Source organism: Convolutriloba macropyga, chromosome 14, assembly GCF_964194025.1.
Source record: "Convolutriloba macropyga chromosome 14, txConMacr16.3, whole genome shotgun sequence".
NCBI lineage: Eukaryota > Metazoa > Xenacoelomorpha > Acoela > Convolutidae > Convolutriloba > Convolutriloba macropyga.
In genome coordinates this window covers 26067187-26090994 of record NC_134481.1, presented here as the reverse complement: position 1 = coordinate 26090994, position 23808 = coordinate 26067187, and the positions used below count along the sequence as shown (strand labels likewise).

Sequence of the window (23808 nt, the reverse complement as noted above, 5' to 3'; positions counted from 1 at the left end):
GTGTAGGCATAAACCGCAAGGAAATCAATCTCAAACTGTTGTGTTATAGTTATGTTGAAAAACAACTTTGAGCATATCCTGTACGCAAAAAAATGCATAATCTCCTCCCGTCCAGACGCGCTATGTCAAGCACAGAGAAACCTGTAACTGTAGCCAGAGTGGCTGAGACATTTTTTGTCCCCAACTGTATGCAGTATTTATTTAACAGCAGCAATTAAGTAAAAATGAGGGCTTTGACATGCAACATTAGACTTATAACCAAATGCATTATAAAAGAAGGCAGTTCTAAATATTCGGAGCTAATTTTGACAAAAAAATGGTTCAGCCGATAATGGAGCGACATAAAGTTTTTCAAACGCCACAAATTTAATTTTGATGTTTTGCAACAAAGTTTGGGAAAGACACCAAAACATAACAAACTTTGGAAAACTGATTTGGGAAACTCTTTCACTTCAGTTGAGAGAACCTTATTGCTAAAATTACATTGCGGTAAAAGTTTGCGTCCTTTGCAAGTTGTTCCTACTCTCAACAGAGTCGCGTTTGATCCAAAATTGTTCAAAAATTGAATAACCTAAATGGAGTTGAGCGTGCAAAATTCCCAAACTTTCCTCTATTTTCTGTCAGTTGTGGCCTATAATACAATATATGAAGAGAAAGATTCTAAAATTTTTGGAGCACTATTGTTATTTCAACGATGGTTTTTTGCCGAGAGTCAGAATTATGCTACACCCTGGAAAAATTAAGAATATTTGGTGGGATTTGTGATTTCGATTTATAGAAAGGTAAATTCAAATTGTTGTCCAAGAAAAGTCAAGATGTACTGACCACCGCAATGGATCACTGAGTTTTGCAACGTCAACTTTACTTCAAATTTCAGATCACCTACGCTTCAAGTTTTTCGGAAAAAATAGCGTACTTCTATAACGGTCAACAGAACGCTTTTCTAACCCAATGAAACTATCCATGTGCTCCAGAAAGTGTAGACGAGACAGAATATCACGATGTAGCAGACCACCGAAAGAAATCTCTTTATTTATTGAGTTTTTGTGACTCATCACAAAAGATATTTATGGAATACATTATTTGTATACATCTAACCAATAGTGCATGGTATCAAGCCTGTCTTTCCATGGAAAAGAGCTGTGCTGAAATCAAGCCAGTGGTCAGGTGAAATTAGATTACGCTGATTAATTACTCAAGTAGTATTATAAATTGAGATAGTACCGGTACAACAACTAACAATTCAAGACAATAAATTTCCAGGCTTTATTGCAGACAAGGGTCTCAGCCATTTTGCAACAAACAAAACCCAACACGAGAAACATAAAGCTCTCAAAGTGGTTTTAAACAAATTCCAGATTAATCTTCTTTCTCAATCCAGAAATTGCCTGAAGTCGCTTCTTTTCCAGCACTTGAATTGTTTCCTCCACCACAAAAATTAGGGGCTGTATTAAAAATAATAACTAGGTGTCCAATTGTACGATACAGAACAAAATTACTCTCTTTGTTGAACTAGATCGTAACTTTTTATTGGTTACCTGTTATTCCCGTCACGGATTAAGCGACACTTCATGCTGTCAAAAGCGAAAAAATGACGTTTTTTGATGAACTGTATCACAGCTAGCTATCGTCTCAACACTATCATAGTTGCAGATTTTGTTGCATATGAAACCAGTTTTAGGTCAGGAGTTATTTTAATTTCCAGGTTTAGGTGCGCGAAAATAGACTGCTCTGATGAGACCATTTGGGTTGCACCGGTGGCGTGGTGCAATCCAAAAAACATGGTCTGGGAAACGCTTGAGTCGCACCTTAAATTTAGTCCCTTTGCGTGCAGATCAGTTGGAAAAAGTGGACCTTAATGCTGACTTACTACTGCAATCCAGTTCATTTTCGGATGCCAAGATGGCCCGGTTTTTGCGCTACCAGTAACCGAGGATTAAGAGAAGGACACGTATTAAAAGAACGCATCGAAATGGTCGTCCCAATTTTCCTTCTATTTAATGAAATATATCGGACATTATCAGAAACTGATAGAAAACTGAATAAAGTAGCTCTATTAGAAAACAACGAGATATTCCAGGGCTGTAAATACTTTCCCAGGGCTGTAAATCGTCTTGCTGAAGTTGCTTTATTATGCACAATACAATACAATTTCATCCCATCTTTCCATCTATTCAAAAAATATATCGGATATTATCAGAAACTGATAGAAGTTTGAATAAATTATCTCTATTAAAAACAACGAGATATTCCCAGGGCTGTAAATAGATTCCAATCGTCTTGCTGAAGTCGCATTAATATGCTCAATACAATACATTTTCGTCCCAATTTTTCTGCTATTCAATAGAATATATCGGATAATATCAGAAACTGATCGAAGATTGAATAAAGTAACTCTATTGGAAAACAAGGAGATATTCCCAGGTCTGTAAATAGATTCCAACCGTCGTGCTGAAGTCGCATTAATATGCTCAATACAATACAATTTCGTCCCAATTTTTCTGCTATTCAATAAAATATATCGGATATTATCAAAAACTGATAGAAGATTGAATAAATTATCTCTATTAAAAAACAACGAGATATTCCCAGGGTTGTAAATAGTTTCCAATTGTTTTGTTGAAGTTGCTTTAATATGCACAATACAATTCAATTTTGTCCCAATTGTCCTTGTTTTCAATGAAATACTGAAATACATCGAATATTATGAGAAACTGATAAAAGATTGAATAAAGTGTTCCTATCGCAAAACAACGAGATGTTCCCAGGGTTGTAAATAGTTTCCAATCGTCTTGCTGAATTTGCTTTAATATGCGCAATACAATACAATTTCATCCCATCTTTCCATCTATTTAATAAAATATATCGGATTTTATCAGAAACTGATAGAAGATTAAATAAAGTCGCTCTATTAGAAAACAACGACATAATCCAAGGGCTGTAAATAGATTCCAATCGTATTGCTGAAGTTGCATTAAATCGCTCAATACAATTTAATTTTGTCCTAATTTTCCTTGTTTTCAATGAAATACTGAAATACATCGAATATTATGAAAAACTGATAAAAGATTGAATAAAGTGTTCCTATTGCAAAACAACGAGATATTCCCAGGGCTGTAAATAGTTTCCAATCATCTTGCTTGTGTTGCTTTAGTATGCACAATAAAAAACAATTTTGTCCCAATTTTCCTTCTATTCAATGAAATATACCGGATATTGTCAGAAACTGACAGAAGATTGAACAAAGTAGATCTACTGGAAATCAACAAGATATTCCCAGGTCTGTAAATAGTTTCCAATCGTTTTGTTGAAGTTGCTTTAATATGCACAATACAATTCTATTTTGTGCCAATTTTCCTTCTATTCAATGAAATATATCGAATATTATCAGAAACTGATAGAAGATTGAATAAAGTATTCCTATTGCAACGAGATATTCCCAGGGCTGTAAATAGATTCCAGTCATCTTGCTTAAGTTGCTTAAATATGCACAATACAATACAATTTTGTCCCATTTTTTCTTCTACTCAATGACTGATATCGGATATTATCAGCAATTGATAGAAGATTGAATAAAGTAGCCCTATTGCAAATTAACGAGATATTCCCAGGGCTGTAAATAGTTTCCAATCGTCTTGCTGAAGTTGCTTTAAAATGCACAATACAAAACAATTTTAACCCAATTTTTCTTCTACTCAATGAATTAAATCGGATATTATCAGAAAATGATAGACGATTGAATAAAGTAATTCTATTGGAAATCAACGAGATATTCCCAGGTCTGTAAATAGTTTCCAATCGTTTTGTTGAAGTTGCTTTACTATACACAATACAATAAAATATTGTCCCAATTTTCCTTCTATTCAATGAAAAATATATCGAATATTATCTGAAACTGATCGAAAATTGAATAAAGTAGCCTTATTGCAAAACAACGAGATATTTCCAGGGCTGTAAATAGTTTCCAATCATCTTGCTTAAGTTCCTTTTATATGCACAATAAAATACAAGTTCGTCCCAATTTTCCTTCTATTCAATGAAGTATACCGGATAATGTCAGAAACTGACAGAAGATTGAATGAAGTAGCTCAACTGGAAAAAAAACGAAATATTCCTAGGTCTGTGAATAGTTTCAAATCGTTTTGTTGAAGTTGCTTCAATATGCACAATACAATACAATTTCGTCCCAATTTTCTTTCTACTCAATGAATTATATCGGATATTATCAGAAACTGATAGAAGATTGAATAAAGTATCTCTATTAAAAAAAACGAGATATTCCCAGGGCTGTAAATAGATTCCAATGGCCTTGCTGATGTTGCATTAATATGCACAATACAATAGAATTTAGTCCCAATTTTCTTTCTACTCAATGAATTATATCGGATATTATCAGAAACTGATAGAAGATTGAATAAAATAACTCTATTGGAAAACAACGAGATATACCCAGGGCTGTAAATAGATTCCTATCATCTCATTTAAGTTGCTTAAGTATGTACAATACAATACAATTTTGTCCCAATTTTCCTCCTACTCAATGATTTATATCGGATATTATCAGAAACCGAGAGAAGATAGAATAACGTAGCTCTATTGGAAAATAACGAGATATTCCCAGGTCTGTAAATAGTCTCAAATCGTTTTGTTGAAGTTGCTTTAATATCCACAATAGAATACAATTTCGTCCCAATTTTCTTTCTACTCAATGAATTATATCGGATATTATCAGAAACTGATAGAAGATTGAATAAAGTATCTCTATTAAAAAAAACGAGATATTCCCAGGGCTGTAAATAGATTCCAATGGCCTTGCTGATGTTGCATTAATATGCACAATACAATAGAATTTCGTCCCAATTTTCTTTCTACTCAATGAATTATATCGGATATTATCAGAAACTGATAGAAGATTGAATAAAATAACTCTATTGGAAAACAACGAGATATTCCCAGGGCTGTAAATAGATTCCTATCATCTCATTTAAGTTGCTTAAGTATGTACAATACAATACAATTTTGTCCCAATTTTCCTCATACTCAATGATTTATATCGGATATTATCAGAAACCGAGAGAAGATAGAATAACGTAGCTCTATTGGAAAATAACGAGATATTCCCAGGTCTGTAAATAGTCTCAAATCGTTTTGTTGAAGTTGCTTTAATATCCACAATACAATACAATTTCGTCCCAATTTTCTTTCTACTCAATGAATTATATCGGATATTATCAGAAACTGATAGAAGATTGAATAAAATAACTCTATTGGAAAACAACGAGATATTCCCAGGTCTGTAAATAGTTTCCAATCGTTTTGTTGAAGTTGCTTTAATATGCACAATACAATTCTACTTTGTCCCAATTTTCCTTCTATTCAATGAAATATATCCAATATTATCAGAAACTGATAGAAGATTGAAGAAAAAAGTCTTATTGCAAAACAACGAGATACTCCCAGGGCTTTAATTAGTTTCCAATAATCTCGCTTAAGTTGCTTTAATAAGCACAATGAAAAACAATTTCGTCCCAATTTTCCTTCTATTCATTGAAATATACCGGATAATGTCAGAAACTGACAGAAGATTGAATGAAGTAGCTCTACTGGAAAACAACGGGATATTCCTAGGTCTGCAAACAGTTTCCAATCGTTTTGTTGAAGTTGCTTCAATATGCATAAGACAATACAATTTTTCCCAATTTTCCTTTTTTTTTCAATGAAATATGTCAAATATTAACAGAAACTGATAGAAGTTTTCATAAAGTAGCCCTATTGCAAAACGACGAGATTTTCCAAGGGCTGTAAATAGTTTCCAATTCTCTTGCTGAAGTTGCTTTATTATGCTCAATACAAGGCATTTTCGTTCCAATTTTCCTTCTATTATTGAAAAATATCAGATATTAAAAGAAACTGATAGAAGTTTAAATAAAGTAGCGCTATTGGAAAACAGAGAGATATTCCCAGGGCTGTACAAAGTTTCCAATCGTCTCACCGAAGTTGCTTTAATATGATCATTACAAAACAATTTCCTCCCAATTTTTTTCTATTCAATGAAATATATCAAATTATATCAGAAACTGATACAAGATTGAATAAAGTAGCTCTATTGGAAAACAAAGAGATATTCCCAGGGCTGTAAATAGTTTCCAATCTTCTTGCTTAAGTTGTTTAAATATGCACAATACAAAACAATTTCATCCCACGTTTCCATCTATTCAATAAAATGTATCGGATATTATCAGAAACTGATAGAAGATTGAATAAAGTAGCTCTATTAAAAAACAACGAAATATTCCAAGGGCTGTAAATAGATTCCAATCGTATTGCTGAAGTTGCATTAATTCGTTCAATACAATACAGTTTTGTCCCAATGTTCCTTTTATTCAATGAAATAATAGGATATTATCAGAAACAGATAGAAAATTGAATAAAGTGGCTCTATTAGAAAACAGCGAGATATTCCCAGGGCTGTAAATAGATTCCAACCGTCGTGCTGAAGGCGCATTAATATGCTCAATACAATAGAATTTTGTCTCAATTTTTCCGCTATTCAATAAAATATAACGGATATTATCAGAAACTGATTGAAGATTGAATAAAGTATCTCTATTAAAAAAAACGAGATATTCCCAGGGCTGTAAATAGATTCCAATGGCCTTGCTGATGTTGCATTAATATGCACAATACAATAGAATTTCGTCCCAATTTTCCTTCTGCTCAATGAATTATATTGGATATCATCAGAAACTGATAGAAGATTGAATAAAGTAGCCCTATTGCAAAACAACGAGATATTCCCACGGCTTTAAATAGTTTCCCACGGCTGTATATCGTCTTGCTGAACTTGCTTTAATATGCACAATACAATACAATTTCATCCCATCTTTCCATCTATTCAATTAAATATATCGGATATTATCAGAAACTGATAGAAGGTTGATTAAATTATCTCTATTAAAAACAGCGCGACATTCCCAGGGCTGTAAATAAATTCCAACCGTCTTGCTGAAGGCGCATTATTATGTTCAATACAATACAATTTTGTCTCAATTTTTCTGCTATTCAATAAAATATATCGGATATTATCAGAAACTGATAGAAGGTTGAATAAATTATCTCTCTCAGAAACAGCGAGATATTCCCAGGGCTAAAAATAGATTCCAACCGTCTTGCTGAAGGCGCATTAATATTTTCAATAAAATACAATTTTGTCTCAATTTTTCTGCTATTCAATTAAATATATCGGATATTATCAGAAACTGATAGAAGGTTGATTAAATTATCTCTATTAAAAACAGCGCGATATTCCCAGGGCTGTAAATAAATTCCAACCGTCTTGCTGAAGGCGCATTATTATGTTCAATACAATACAATTTTGTCTCAATTTTTCTGCTATTCAATAAAATATATCGAATATTATCAGAAACTGATAGAAGATTGAATAAAGTATCTCTATTAAAAAACAACGAGATATTCCCAGGTCTGTAAATAGATTCCAATCGTTTTGTTGAAGTCGCTTTAAGATGCACAATACAATTCTACTTTGTCCCAATTTTCTTTCTATTCAATGAAATATATCGAATATCATCAGAAATTGATAGAAGATGGACTAAAGTATTCCTATTGCAAAACAAAGAGATATTCCCAGGGCTGTAAATATTTTCCAATCGTCTTGCTGAAGTTGCTCAAATATTTTCAATACAATACAATTTCGTCTCAATTTTTCTGCTATTCAATAAAATATATCGGATATTATCAGCAACTGATAGAAGATTGAATAAAGTATCTCTATTAAAAAACAACGAGATATTCCCAGGTCTGTAAATAGATTCCAATCGTTTTGTTGAAGTTGCTCTAATATGCACAATACAAAACAATTTTGTCCCAATTTTCCTTCTACTTAATGATTTTTATTGAATGTTATCAAAAACTGATAGAAGAATGAATAAAGTAGCTCTATTGGAAAACAACGAGATATTCCCAGGGCAGTAAATAGTTTCCAATCATCTTGCTTAAATATGCACAGTACAATTCAATTTTGTCCCAATTTTCCTTGTACTCATTGATTTATATCGGATACTATCAGAAATTGATAGAGGATTGAATAAAGTATCCCTATTGCAAAACAACGAGATGTTGCCACGGCTGTAAATAGTTTCCCAGGGCTGTAAATTGTGTTGCTGAATTTGCTTTAAAATGCACAATACAATACAATTTCATCCCATCTTTCCATTTATTTAATAAAATATATCGGATTTTATCAGAAACTGATAAAAGATTGAATAAAGTAGCTCTATTAGAAAAAAACGAAATATTCCAAGGGCTGTAAATAGATTCCAATCGTATTGCTGAAGTTGCAATAATTCGCTCAATACAATACAGTTTCGTCACAATTTTCCTTCTATTCAATGAATTGTATCGGATATTATTAGAACCAGATATAAAATTGAATAAAGTAGCTCTATTAGAAAACAACGAGATATTCCCAGGGCTGTAAAAAATTTTCAATCACCTTGCTTAAAATGTTTAAATATGCACAATACAATACAATTTCGTCCCAATATTCCTTCTACTCAAAAATTTATATGGTATATTAACAGAAACTGACAAAAGATTGAATAAAGTAGCTCTATTGGAAAACAACGAGATATTCCCAGGTCCGTAAATAGTTTCCAATCGTTTTGTTGAAGTTGTTTTAATATGCACAGTACATTTCTACTTTGTCCCAATTTTCCTTCTATTCAATGAAATATATCGAATATTATCATAAATTGATAGAAGATTGAATAAAGTAGCCCTATTGCTATTGCAAAACAACGAGATATTCCCACGGCTGTAAATAGTTTCCCAGGGCTGTATATTGTCTTGCTGAATTTGCTTTAATATGCACAATACAATGCAATTTCATCCCATCTTTCCATCTATTCAAAAAAATATATCGGATATTATCAGAAATTGATAGAAGGTTGAACAAATTATCTCTATTAAAAACAACGAAATATTCCCAGGGCTGTAAATAGTTTCCAACCGTCTTGCCGAAGTCGCATTAATACGCTCAATACAATAAAATTTCGTCGCAATTTTTCTGCTATTCAATAAAATATATCGGATTTTATCAGAAACTGATAGAAGATTGAATAAATTATCTCTATTAAAAAACAACGAGATAATCCCAGGGCTGTAAACAGATTCCAACCGTATTGCTGAAGTCGCATTAATATGCTCAATACAATACAATTTCGTCCCAATTTTTCTGCTATTCAATAAAATATATCGGATATTATCAAAAACTGATAGAAGATTGAATAAATTATCTCTATTAAAAAACAACGAGATATTCCCAGGGTTGTAAATAGATTCCAACCTTCTTGCTGAAGTCGCATTAATATGCTCAATGCAATACAATTTCGTCCCATCTTTCCATCTACTCAATAAAATATATCGGATATTATCAGAAACTGAAAGAAGGTTGAATAAATTATCTCTATTAAAAAACAATGAGATATTCCCAGGGCTGTAAATAGATTCCAACCGTCCTGCTGAAGTCGCATTAATATGCTCAATACAATACAATTTTGTCACAATTTTCCTTCTACTTAATGATTTTTATGGAATGTTATCAAAAACTGATAGAAGAATGAATAAAGTAGCTCTATTGGAAAACAACGAGATATTCCCAGGGCAGTAAATAGTCTCCAATCATCTTGCTTAAATATGCACAATACAATTCAATTTTGTCCCAATTTTCCTTCTATTCATTGATTTATATCGGATGCTATCAGAAATTGATAGAGGATAGAATAAAGTAGCCCTATTGCAAAACAATGAGATATTCCGAAGGCTGTAAATAGATTCCATTGGCCTTGCTGAAGTTGCATTAATATGCACAATACAGTACAATTTCATCCCAATTTTCATTTTACGCAATGAATTATATCGGATATTATCAGAAACTGATAGAAGATTGAATAAAGTAGCTCTACTGGAAAAACAACGAGATATTCCCAGGGCTGTAAATTGTTTCCAATCGTTTTGTTGAAGTTGCTGTAATATGCGCAATACAATACAATATTGTCCCAATTTTCCTTCTCTTCATTGAAATATGTCGGACATTATAAGAAACTGATAGAAGATTGAATAAGGTAGCTTTTTTGGAAAACGAAGAGAAATTCCCAGGGCTGTAAATAGTTTCCAATCGTTTTGTTGCAGTTGCTTTAATATGCACTATACAATATGTTTTTGTCTCAATTCTCCTTCTATTTATCGAAATGTATCGGATATTATCAGAATCTGATAGAAGATTGAATAAAATTGCTCTATTAGAAAACAACAAGATATTCTCAGTGCTGTAAATAGTTTCAAATCGTCTTTCTGAAGTTGCTTTAATTTGCACAATACAATACAATTTCGTCCCAATTTTCCTTCTATTCAATGAAATACATCGGTTATTATCAGAAACTGGTAGAAGATTGAATAAAGTAGCTCTCTTAGAAAAAAAACGAGATGTTTTTAGGACAGTAAATAGTTTCCAATCGTCTTGCTGAAATTGCGTTAATATGCACAATACAATTTGCCAGTGACTAATGAGTGTGAACATCAATTATGGTTACTGAGATTTTTGAAAGAATTTCTCTGGATCTTTTGGGCTCGAGAAAATGGTAACAAATTTTGTTTAACAATGAGAGGAGAATATTTGATAGAAACCATGCTTTTAGCTACCCATGAGCAAAAAAACAAACTGAATAACGTTGGTAGGACCATGAGATTGCCGACAACTAATTAAAAGATGAAATACTTTAAAAAATAAGAGAGGTCGCAGAGTTTATAGGAAAATAAATGCTTTTTTCTAAATTTTTAATTTCATATTTGATTTTGTGAATGAGAGCACCTTGCTGAGAAAGATCCAAACAAAAAGGATATCAGAAAATGTGCTGATAGTCAGTAATAACCTGCCAACCACTTAGACAGATAATCAATTTTTTGCTTTTAAGTCGAGTTCTGGACATGGTTATTGTAATACAAACCAAGCAAATGATGTCCCAACATAGAAAAAAAAATCGTATGCGCGCTAAATTATGGAGACTGAGAACTTGACTCAAATTTATGTTCGCCCATTTTCCTAATTAACATTAGCTATTTCACCAACTTTCTTTAAAGAATTTTTCTCTTTGTTGAAGGTTGTTTCTTGATCATGTTATCTACAAGCTCCTACTACTATTGTGATTGGTGAAAAAATAACATACCATTTTTTTTTCAAAGAGATATCTTTAACAAGCAGGCGAGCACTGTCAGTGTTCAGTGAAGTGCAGGTCACGATTATCTACGTCGTGTTTGGCAATTTTTGAGTTCAATTTTGTACGACTATTTATCTCAGCTTCAACAAAAAAACTAGAAACCGCATTTCTGATGTTTTAAGGAAATGATTTGATTTCAGAAAACAGATCCTCACCATAAATTTTTTGAACAGCTAGATGACCGAGAACCAAAGTTTGCTGAAACCCTGGCGTTACTGTTTTGGCGTTGTTTAATATGCACAATACAAAACTATTTTGTCCCAATTTTCCTTCTACTTAATGATTTTTATTGAATGTTATCAAAAACTGATAGAAGAATGAAAAAAGTAGCTCTATTGGAAAACAACGATATATTCCCAGGGCAGTAAATAGTTTCCCATCATCTTGCTGAAATATGCACAGTACAATTCAATTTTGTCCCAATTTTCCTTGTACTCATTGATTTATATCGGATACTATCAGAAATTGATAGAGGATTGAATAAAGTAGCCCTATTGCAAAACAACGAGATGTTGCCACGGCTGTAAATAGTTTCCCAGGGCTGTAAATTGTGTTGCTGAATTTGTTTTGAAATGCACAATACAATACAATTTCATCCCATCTTTCCATTTATTTAATAAAATATATCGGATTTTATCAGAAACTGATAAAAGGTTGAATAAAGTAGCTCTATTAGAAAAAAAACGAAATATTCCAAGGGCTGTAAATAGATTCCAATCGTATTGCTGAAGTTGCAATAATTCGCTCAATACAATACAGTTTCGTCACAATTTTCCTTCTATTCAATGAATTATATCGGATATTATTAGAACCAGATAAAAAATTGAATAAAGTAGCTCTATTAGAAAACAACGAGATATTCCCAGGGCTGTAAAAAATTTCCAATCATCTTGCTTAAAATGTTTCCAATCGTCTTGCTGAAATTGCGTTAATATGCACAATACAATTTTGCCAGTGACTAATGAGTGTGAACATCAATTATGGTTACTGAGATTTTTGAAAGAATTTCTCTGGATCTTTTGGGCTCGGGAAAATGGTAACAAATTTTGTTTAACAATGAGAGGAGAATATTTGATAGAAACCATGCTTTTAGCTACCCATGAGCAAAAAAATCAAACTGAATAACGTTGGTAGGACCATGAGATTGCCGACAACTAATTAAAAGATGAAATACTTTAAAAAATAAGAGAGGTCGCAGAGTTTATAGGAATATAAATGCTTTTTTTTCTAAATTTTTAATTTCATATTTGATTTTGTGAATAAGAGCACCTTGCTGAGAAAGATCCAAACAAAAAGGATATCAGAAAATGTGCTGATAGTCAGTAATAACCTGCCAACCACTTAGACAGATAATCAATTTTTTGCTTTTAAGTCGAGTTCTGGACATGGTTATTGTAATACAAACCAAGCAAATGATGTCCCAACATAGAAAAAAAAATCGTATGCGCGCTAAATTATGGAGACTGAGAACTTGACTCAAATTTATGTTCGCCCATTTTCCTGATTAACATTAGCTATTTCACCAACTTTCTTTAAAGAATTTTTCTCTTTGTTGAAGGTTGTTTCTTGATCATGTTATCTACAAGCTCCTACTACTATTGTGATTGGTGAAAAAATAACATACCATTTTTTTTTCAAAGAGATATCTTTAACAAGCAGGCGAGCACTGTCAGTGTTCAGTGAAGTGCAGGTCACGATTATCTACGTCGTGTTTGGCAATTTTTGAGTTCAATTTTGTACGACTATTTATCTCAGCTTCAACAAAAAAAACTAGAAACCGCATTTCTGATGTTTTAAGGAAATGATTTGAATTCAGAAAACAGATCCTCACCATAAATTTTTTGAACAGCTAGATGACCGAGAACCGAAGTTAGCTGAAACCCTGGCGTTACTGTTTTGGCGTTACAAAACAAACATTAATAAAAAAGACAGAAGCGTAGAATCAACTAAGTAAATCAATTTGGTAATTACTTGAACAGAAACATTCTAATGAGTTCAAAAAACTGCCAAACATAGAACAAAAAGATTGCAGATAAGTATTTTTTTATATTCTTTCACAGGTAATAATTTGCCAATCGGGATTTACAAAATAAAAACATAAATCACACAAACGCTTTAGTATTGATTAATTTTGCGAGCAAAACATGATTGTGCTTTTTAAGCACAGCAAAACCAAGCTTTATATCTTTTTAGGTTTTTAACGGTTACTGGTTATCAATTTCTCAGCAAAAATCAGATACAACGAGTTGAGGTTTATTTTCAATGTCAGATGAATTTGACAATTTGATTGCTTTGTTATCAATAAATTTTCCGAAAGATATTACCCGAGACGGGCACATTTTCCGGTTGCACAATATTGATATCAATATTGAAAACAACTGTCTGCTTTCGAAAGTGGAGATATTAGGTACAATGCTTTTGCATTTGTTGAAATATCCCACAAAATTGTTTAGGAACATGCAAAAAGGACATTCAGATCGCAGAAGGAAATGAAAGCTTTTGAAAAGACATACTTGATAAAAGTTTTGTGAGAGTTGAGTTCTGAAAGAAACTGAAATTTAATCAATGAACAAAATTTAGAGAGGCCAAAGGAAGAATAATTTAGTTCAAGATTATACAAATACGAAAATCTTAAAAACAAATTTTTGTCAATGCTGATTTAATATGAGCATGTGCCAACCAGAAGAAGACAATATTCCAATCAAACGACAAACGTTAGCCAACGTCAGATGGTACTATGTTTAAACTTTTTTGAGAAATGCCTTCAATGATCTTCATGAGATGACAGCAGCCATTTTCAAAGGTATTGTTGAATTTTCCAGTTCAACGTCCCATAATAATTGTTTGCATAAATATATAGCACTAGGATCTTTCGAGAAGTTCTCTAAGTTGTTTACTATACAGTTCATGGTAGTTTTAAGGCGCCTTGTTTCTCTCTTATAAAGAAATTTGACAAGGAAATTTTAACGTAATCGGATCAGCCAATGGTGACAAATATCTGTTGAAAAGCAAAAAAACATCATTGACTCTGAGAATAAGGAATCCTAACAGTAAACGCACTGTTAGGAGATATATCAAATTGATGATTGCAGAACAATAGATTTTAGTTTCCCAGTGAAGTTCAATAAATTTTGCTTAATGATTTTTTTATATAGAGGAAATTAAATATAAACAATCAGTACAAGTACTCATAATCAATTAAATAATGAAATTTCAAATGGATGATAATGCTAAAATCTCTGTAAAATTCATTTAAATTTCTCCATCATTATTACGTACCTCTCGTAAATAATTGGATGCTGTTTAAGCCGTTTTTTTAAATCTCAATTACTTTTGGATCCAGTTTTTATTCTCATTCTCAGGTGCAGCAAAAACTAGCCTACAACTGAACTGAGGATTGAGCACTCGAGCAAGCAAAAAAGTTATGAAGTCAGATGAAGTTTTGCTGCTTTCTATCACTCAAATGAGATTTTCAAATGTTTTAAAAGATAAATCTTTTTATGAGAATTACAGCAAATTGGTTTAATCATTTTTTTGTTCAAACTAAACTTTAAGGGTTAAGGGTAAGTGAAGAAGCATGGAAGCATAGAAAAAGGCTGAAATAATTTCTGATTGAATAAAGACTTTTTTCAGTGCAATGAAATTCAATGTAATTCAGCTGGGTTAAAAATTGGTCAATCAGATGAAAAAGAACAAATAAAAATTAGTCAGGGGCCACTTAGAGTTTAATAGCTTTTGAGAGAGCCCATTGCTGTTATATATGGACGTTAAATACGACTAATTTGATTGACATTGGGTGAGCAACATTTTTAATGAAATTTATCCCAACTCACCAGGTGAAAATGATTCAAACAATCTCCCTCTGGACGATTAAATTATATGAAACAGTAAACCAGGGGGCTCTTGCTAATATTATTAATAACTCTACAGGATTGTAGAACAGATGTATATCACTTTTTACAGCATTGCATACTTATTTTTGCATATGATGGCTCACAAATCATTTGTTGGTTTATAAATTTAAACATTAACGAATATATTTTTCAGATTTATGTCCAAATTAACTGAGTTTTATTTTCAATTGAGCTGTTCAGAAAAGCTTCAACAGTTTTAACACCAATTTATTTTATCAGGCACTGTCCAGATAGAAAATGGCAATTGAAAACTTAGAAATATATCACTGCTAAGTTTTCAATCCGATCTTTAACTATTTCTGGTAATTATCAATAAAAATTCCGAGAAATGAAAGACAAATAACACCACTAAAGTCCTTAAAATGGCCAAATGTTGCAAAATGTTGCATTAAAATCAAATTCAATTAATTTCAATAAAATTTAATTTAAGACGTTACAAACAAAGTAAATGTCAAAATTTAGACAATAAACAAACCAAATTTTCATCAGTTTTGCGACATGAACTTGGAATATAAAACAAAAAACTAATCGTTTCAAAAATATCAAATCTCAATGGTCCCTATAAACTTGGATTGATTAATGGATTTGTGGGAACCAGACAAGTTGAGCAGATCAGTTCTAAATTCCCTGGTTAAACTGACAAAGAACACAGTTTTTTGTTAACCTAAATATTATAAGTTGTCACGACTTAACAATACATCATTCATAAAAAACTACGAACTGTATTGTAATGCCCCAAATATGTAACGGGGACCGGATCGAAAGGCAGCTGATAAGAGGTCCCGTCCCGTACCATATCTACAGAGACGATCAGATCAGGCATGATTCAGAAAAAAATAACAAAAGGTCCCATGCCTGATTGAGAGTTCAAGTATTGGTTGACAGGACGTCAGACTTGGGATTTCGCTGGCCAAAAAGGATCAAAGGCTTAATTTTTTCTGGACAGAGAGTGCATTTGTCTAGGTTCAGGGGCACTTTTAAAATAAGTTTGAGTACCCTAATGTACAAATAAAGTAGCGAATGCACCAATTATGATTAAGAATGCTATCAGAACTAAGTTCATGGACTTGGAGTTTTGTTCGATTTCAACCACTTCTTCATTATTAACATTCAATCTTGATGATGTCAAGCTTAACTCTGTTCAGAGAAACCCAAGACTTGGGTTCTGCTCTGCCCAGAAAAACCCAAGTTTTGGCCTCTCTCGGCCCAGAGAGGTTCCAAGTCTTGGCTCCCCTCTGCCAAGACTTGGCCTGTGTAAAATCTCTGAATCAGGCCCAATAGGCTCTGGGGGTTCGGTACGGGGCTATTTACTAATTTTTGAACATGAGATTAGCTAATTTGGTCATGTCACAGCGGCCCGTGGGACTTGGTATGAATACAGCAAAGCCGAACAAATACCCAATTCAATGCATAATTAAATGTCGTTTCCAATTTACTATCTTTCAATCTAGTTTTTCTGAGATTTATATCTTATGAAATTCTTGTCAATATTTTCAAGAACACCGATGTTTAGGCAATGTGCATTAAATTTCGTGTCACTGGGCAAGTTATTTTAGGATAAGGGAATTCTTGGATTGCATTGCTCCTACGCAGGTAATCGAGGTTGCAGAAAATCATCAGACACAACAATGACGCTCTTATTGCTTGAACATACCAAACATTATAGTCTGAACGTTCAAAGTCTGATTGTGCCTTTTGTCTGTTAATTGACAAATATTAGACCATTTGTATTCCAATAAAAGCGTCGCTGATTATTGATTAACTTGTAAACCTTTCGAATAATTTTGGCTCTGTCGTTTTAACTTCTAATTGTCAGAAATAGCATTTCAAATACAATTAAATTGACCAAAGTGTTACAAAGTTTTCCTTACTTTTTCCTCATTTTCCTCACTCAAAACCCGCCTTCCAATTTTTCCTTTTATCTATTAAAGTTAAATTTTAGATTTTTGGCTGTGTTTCATAGATGTTTTCCGTTCTTCTGTCCCCTAGTCTAAATTCAAGTTCAAACTTTGCATTAAATTTCGGATCTTTTCCGTTTGTGCCCCCTTCCTAGTACGTTATGCAATCCCCAGTTGCAGAGCACGTGTCATTACATGGTAAATCATTATGTAAAAATACAGCATGTGCGTCGGGGGGGGGGGGGGGGGTGGGTGCAAATAATATGCACCCACTAAGCGGGGGAGGGGGGCACAAACAGAAAAGGTCCGAAATTTCTCTATGAACTCCAGTTCAAATTGTTTTCCAGTTCCTTATTCCAACTTCTTACTTAGCTGCAATTAACAGCTTATTGCCAATAAGACCCACACAGTCAAAACCAGATATACCGACAGCAATTTGAAACAATAAAATATATTTTATTGAAGCCAAACCCTGGAATAGCCCGAATTTTAAAACTGTGAATGCTGTTTCTGTTTTCCTAAATAACTTACAGTACCGAAACGTTTAAAATGCTTAAATCTGAACCGTTAAGTCACGACGACAAAAAACACAAAAGCGGCAGATTTCGCATAGTTAAAGACCTATTCGATCGAATCAAAGAAGCCAATTTAACCGATGTCGATGTTACATCTGATATTGAAAAATTGAAGCACAATAGCCGGATATCAGAATCTGGAGCAGCGTACAATTTTCTGTGTGAAAGTGGAATTGTGGGGTTTGTGCGAGACCTGGTTGCCACTCCTCGCGATGAATACTTCCAGTTTCCCCTTTTCGAAAATATTTTGGGACTGGCAAACTTTCTATGTGACGCAAGCGAAAACTGTGCTAAGATTCGAGATGCTGTTATAGAAACGGGCTTGGAAAAAATTTACTGCAGGGATTTGAAACACTCTGTAATACTGGGTTCGTGCTTCATGGACGAAAACGAACAAATAAGCGAAGAATATGGTGGAACTGAAGGTCATTATCCTGCAGAATATTATGACGATATAGGAGGCGAAGAAGCAACAACTGCCTTTTTTGCAGTATTATATAACATCTTACGTCATAGTCCCAATTATATAACTGTGTTGCGGAAGGAAGGCTTAGTTGACATCTGTCTGAAATACCTCAAATGCAACATTAGCACTGTAAAAGCAACTGCTTTAATCGTACTGAGCTTCGCGGCTGATTTGGACGAAAACAGCGAAATCGTGCAAGCAACCGAATCCAACATTCAGTTCATTATTCAAAACTTGCTTCAACAAGCAATTGATTCGGACACGCGACGAAATAAATATGGTTACACAGCTGAAGAGTTGACGGAAAGTGTCACCCGATTGGCTAAAAATTACAACAACGCTGTTCAAATGATCAAATTGGGCATTGTGCAAATTGCATCGAATAATCTACAAGACAACGTGAATGAATCAGAGGTCAAATGGACGTTGCGACTTCTGTGGTCATTAAGTTTTCTCGCAGAAGCCCAGAGTGAGATAAAATCTAACGATGAACTAATTTCGTCAATAAGCGTGTTCTCGAATCACAAAAATCCGGAATTCTTTAACCCGGCGAAGGGAATTTTGTGGGAGTTAGAGTTGATAAAGAGCGTTGAGAAAGACAAGAACTCTGAGGAAGCCATTTTTGGAGCTTCAGAAATCTTGAGCAAAACAGAAACTCATATCATGATCAGTTACTGCTGGGCACAACAACCAGTCGCTCTTCAGATTTTTGACAGGCTCAAGAAAAATGGGAAAAAAGTTTGGATAGATGTTGAAAAAATGGAGGGAGATTCCCTTGAAAAAATGGCGGAAGCAGTTGAAAAGTCAAAAGTTGTGATTTGTTGTTTTTCTGAAGACTATAGCAATAGTCAAGCATGTAGATCTGAGGCAACTTACGCCTACAAACAGAAGAAGAAGATGGTGTTTGCTAAAGTACAGCCGGATTTCGAACCGAAAGGCTGGCTTGGTTTGATTTTAGGAGCCGAAATCTACTATCAACTCTTCGATGATTGCGAGTTCGAGAAGTATTTCCCTAAACTTATTAAATTTATAGAGGGAAAACGGGCGGCAGAAAGCATGTGTGAAGAAAAATTCGACGAAGCAGACACGATATCGGTCGCAGTTAATAATCAAATTCCCTCCTCTGACAAAAAAGAACCCGACTACAAGCAGTGGTCTGAACGTGAAGTCTTGAATTGGGCGTATACTTTGGGTTTCTTGGAAGACGTAAAAGAAACAACAATTGGCAAGTTGAACGGGCAAAATCTTCACGAGCTGAGAATTTGGCAAAAAACGGCAACTACTTTTTTTCTTTCGTTCTGTAAAGACAACTTGAACATACAAGGAGCAAAAAGTTTGATAGAGTTTAGCGCTGCCTTGCGACAATTGAAGTAGGACTGGAAAGTTGTCACGCGATGGTATGCAATGAACGTATATCGATCAAACAGTGAATGAATTAAATCAAGAATCGTTGTCTGAAAAGAACAAATAATCTTCATAACTTAATTACGGTGCTAATATAAATAAGTCTAGATTTCAATGACACTAATTTTGATAAGCGTAGCAATCATCCTACTGCTAATATACTCATTCAAAAAAGTTTTAACTGAGTTGCATTTCGTGTATCCGACTTATTCCTCCTACCAATATTAAAACTTAATTATTATAAACAATGTATTAACTCTTGTAATAGAGATTGGACAAAAATTCAGTTATTAATTGACTAGCAAACAGCTAAGTCAACTGCACATTGATGAAAAAGTAGTTCTATAAATTTAGGTAGTCGTGAGTCAGAAATATCTGCGAATTCACTAATGGTTGAATGGTTTGTGTTGTTTTAGCCACTTTGTTCATAAGATTGTTTTAAGATTGAAAAGATTAAAAAGATTCAAAGCAATTACTTGAACGAATTGAAAATCACGTTTGCCAACAATTTTGTATTCGAAATTATTTTTTGTAATCTTAAGAAAGGCGCATTAGAAACAAGAGCAGGTACAATAATTTAAGTCCATTTTGAGCCATTTGGCATTATGGTATTATTTTTGTCATCAAAGCTCTTTCAAACTCCGGCATCAAATTTTCTGTGGTCATAAAGCAAGCTGCAGAACAAAGAAATTTAAACATTTGATCTCAGTTTTAGTCCCAGGAGGAAAAATTATTTTCTTTTATTGGGATTTAAAGGGTTGTTGCGATCAAATCATATTCATCCTAAATTTGGAGTATTTTTGTAATTTTCACTTGATTTACCATTTACCTTAGCCTGAACATATGCATTTGTTTCCTAAACAAAATGATATCTCATAAACTCCTCTATATAGACTTGGAGCGGTTTTCTGATTTATTTTTCTATGTCTAAAATATCAACCTTTCTATGGAAAATATTGTATCTGATTTATCTTTATATTCCGCCTTATTTCATGGCCATTCTAATAAATTCATTTAAAGAGCTTAAAATTGTTCATTTGGCATTGTATTTAGTTGTTTCAACCAATTTTTCTTGAAGATTAGATATTTAAAGTCTTTAGTCAGCAGCCGTAGCAAGTTACGGCTAGTTTTTAAAGCAGCCATAACAATTTATTGGTCCTCAATGACCAGGACTTTTTTCCGGACACTGTTTGTCAGATTCTATTTCTCTGAAAAAGATATATCTCAATGAAAATTTCCAGAGTTTTTGTACATTAAAAATGTTTAAAAAATCACATAAAGCCTTGAAAACAACAGCTGTTTTGTCACATTTCGTTTGAAGATTAATTACTTGGAGTGGTTTGATGTCCTTAAATTTACGTAGTTGCCCTTAAAAACGTAAATTGATATTTTTGAAAGAAATTATACAGGAACAAATGACGCAGTTATTTATTTGTTTTTGATTAGGTTTAAATTGTAGGAGCTGAATAACGACCACAGAGAAAGGATAAGAATTTGAAAAAAAAACATTCACTCTACTGTGTTGTTCTAGGAGAATGGAATTTTAGCTAATTTACTTAACAAGATTTACAATCTGGTTTTTAACGAAAAACTGCGAAAATTGCACTCAATTACCCAATTTTGAATTGGATTGGGAGTTTTTAATTGCTTGATCTAAAAGTAATAATCAGCATCTAAGAATTGATATTTGCGAACGAGACGACGTAACGTTTATTGAACAGTTTTGGTTATTGAAGCAGCCGTAAAAATAGAGATCCAGCTGTACACGCAAGCAGTTCCTTCGAATTGGTTGATGCCATAATGAATGCCATCAACTTTCTCTCAATTGTAAATAACACGGATTTGGGTAAAAACTTCGGAGCAAAAAAGACTTGGGTTTAGCGGTACGGGTAAAGAACATGATAAAATAGAAACTGAAGACGATAATCTAGCTTAAGAAATTTGAAGGTCAGTTATTAGGAAGTCATTTCTAGTTCATTTGCACCCAATATTGAGTTGTCTTGTTCGCCCATTTATCTGTTGTTCATGTTCGCGTATTGGAATCATTATTTCCTCACGATTTTCATTTTCTACCGAAATTCACTCTTATTCCTGCATCTCGCGTACAGTTGCTACATTCTAATTCAATGAATCTACAAGTCGTCTTTAATTCTCAAGTTTTGTACACAAAGTTCAGTGAAAAGATTCGCCTGGCGAATCACTATTCTAATAGTATTAGCTCAAACATGCCAAGCGAAACGGCAGTCTGAAAAGGTGAAACTTAACTCGAGTCTCAAGATCTAGTACAGAATTCTGCTTGTGTACGACAGCCTCATAAAAAATTCACGCTCAATTGGCTTTTACTGTCAACGCTATAGCTGTTTGCTCATTTCCGCTGCAGAAAACTATTGAAAAAATTGAAAAACAAATAGCAAAAAGTAGCAGGATAAGAGCTGAATTAAAAAACAAGGAACTAAATCCATCGCAGATCACGTTGATTGTTTCAGTACAAATTCTTTACAACCAACAAATTATGGAACCCTAAATACGCAACAATACGCAAAATAGATCCAAAATTTAACAAAATGCGTTTCTTTCTCAAAAAATAGAGTTGTAAAGTATTCGGACATTTACAACACTTTATTTAACCATCGACAGTAACTATGAATCTTGTTAGTAAAATTATAACATTATTGGGAAAAAACCACACAGCCGACTACTAAAATCCTTGACCACAGCACAAATAAAATTTAAAAAACGAAAAACGAAAAACATGTTTCTGTAATTGCATTAGGAAAAAACGGTCGAAATGATAACCTAATAAAAGTTGGAGCCGAAAACTCACTAAAACTGTTTAAAAACAAAATATACTTAAAAAATAAATTTAAAAATTATATTACCCATTAAATCAAGTCCAAAAAATGATCAGAACGTTGAATTAGATGTTCAGAAACTGAGAACCAAAAAAACGCAAATAATTATCTTCTGTAGACAAATTTTATCAAATCATGAAATCTACAGCTAATCAAAAACTAGTTACTCGTTCATGAATGTCTCTCACCACTAATGCGAATAATTGATTGGACAAAAAAGCCTAGAACACAAAAAAACAAATCTCTAAAATTTGGTAAATTTTATTAAAAACAATGATAACTGTCAAAGTCGTGAAAAACAGTAATTATGAAACTAACTTGAAATTTTTTAAATTATGATTTACTTAAGCCTCCTTAGCAGTTGACGCCACTTGTCATTAATGACACTATGATTATGTGATCAGAAAACAAGAAAAGAAAAAAAAACGAATAAAAAATTAAACTTCAACAGTATTAAATAGCAAAGTACTGAGTCAAAATCACAAAATCACTAGCTGCTCGTGTAAAGAATCAGGCTCAATTAAATGACACTGAACTCAAGCTGAACTCAAATGTGTCATTTTAGTAAACCTCTAGAGAAAAAAAGAAGTCACTTTGCATTTATTCTTCACAAATATCAAAAATTTGTTCAAACTTCAAAATGGCATTCTAATGTAGATAGTTTGAGAAAAATCACGCTGAAAATCTACACACACATTTTTGATTTTTAGGGCTCTATTTTGACTGGAATTACCACCCTAAATTGATTTTCCACTGAGATCCAAAAATTTTTGAAAAATGTGAAAAAAGTATTAAAAATATAACCGCAAGACCCTAGAATTGACTCGAGGGAAAACTTAACTTACGCCCTAGCACACCACTAACTATGTATTCCATTACATCATTCGATTTCAAGAAAAATGAATTGAGGAAAGAATGTAGAAGGGAAAAAGAATAACCGACAGATTTTTTCCAAAAATGTCGCAAATTGCCACTGTTAAAACATTTATCTACATTAGATTATGCTATACATATAATTTCTGTTTGGATTGATTACTGCGTAATAGAAAAACTGGATCTATTCTGTTTCGGCCCCAGTGTTTTTTATGACCCCCAGTTACAAATTATATTTTGTTACATAGCACAATACTTTGTAAGAAAATTGCATGTTCGCCTGGGGGTCATAAAAGATTTATGCTCACTAAGCTGGGGGGGGGGGGGGGGACAGAATAGATCCGAAAAACTATACAAACGGTAATATCTCATTTAATAGAACCGCATATAAAATGAAAACATTCTTTAAACAAGTAAAATAATTTAAAAACTCAGGCTGCAAATGGAAAGTCGTATTAGGCTCTCAAAAACGTCTGAATTAAAAGGAAAAATTGAAATACTGCTAGAAACCACAAAAAAATTGTTTTTTTTT

General features: G+C 33.1%; 1 protein-coding gene across 7 annotated transcripts; it reads left to right on the top strand.

Annotated features, from left to right (window-relative positions):
• Positions 1–16838: 16838 nt before the first annotated feature.
• On the top strand, positions 16839–19959 carry LOC142353550 (uncharacterized). Of its 7 annotated transcripts, none has more exons than XM_075405816.1 (2): positions 16839–17019; positions 17640–19959. In XM_075405816.1, exon 2 carries the CDS (start codon positions 17656–17658, stop codon positions 19519–19521), a length of 1866 nt encoding a protein of 621 aa, XP_075261931.1. In that variant the 5' UTR covers positions 16839–17019; positions 17640–17655; the 3' UTR covers positions 19522–19959. The 7 variants fall into 7 exon arrangements, with proteins under 7 accessions (XP_075261931.1, XP_075261930.1, XP_075261928.1 ...); XM_075405815.1 differs by having other exon boundaries at positions 16839–17058; positions 17479–19958; XM_075405813.1 differs by having other exon boundaries at positions 16839–17058; positions 17454–19958.
• The last annotated feature ends 3849 nt before the right edge of the window (positions 19960–23808 follow it).

Coding starts and splice junctions, on each gene's coding strand:
- LOC142353550 (XM_075405816.1), top strand. CDS start 17,656: ATGCTTAAATCTGAACCGTTAAGTCACGACGACAAAAAACACAAAAGC.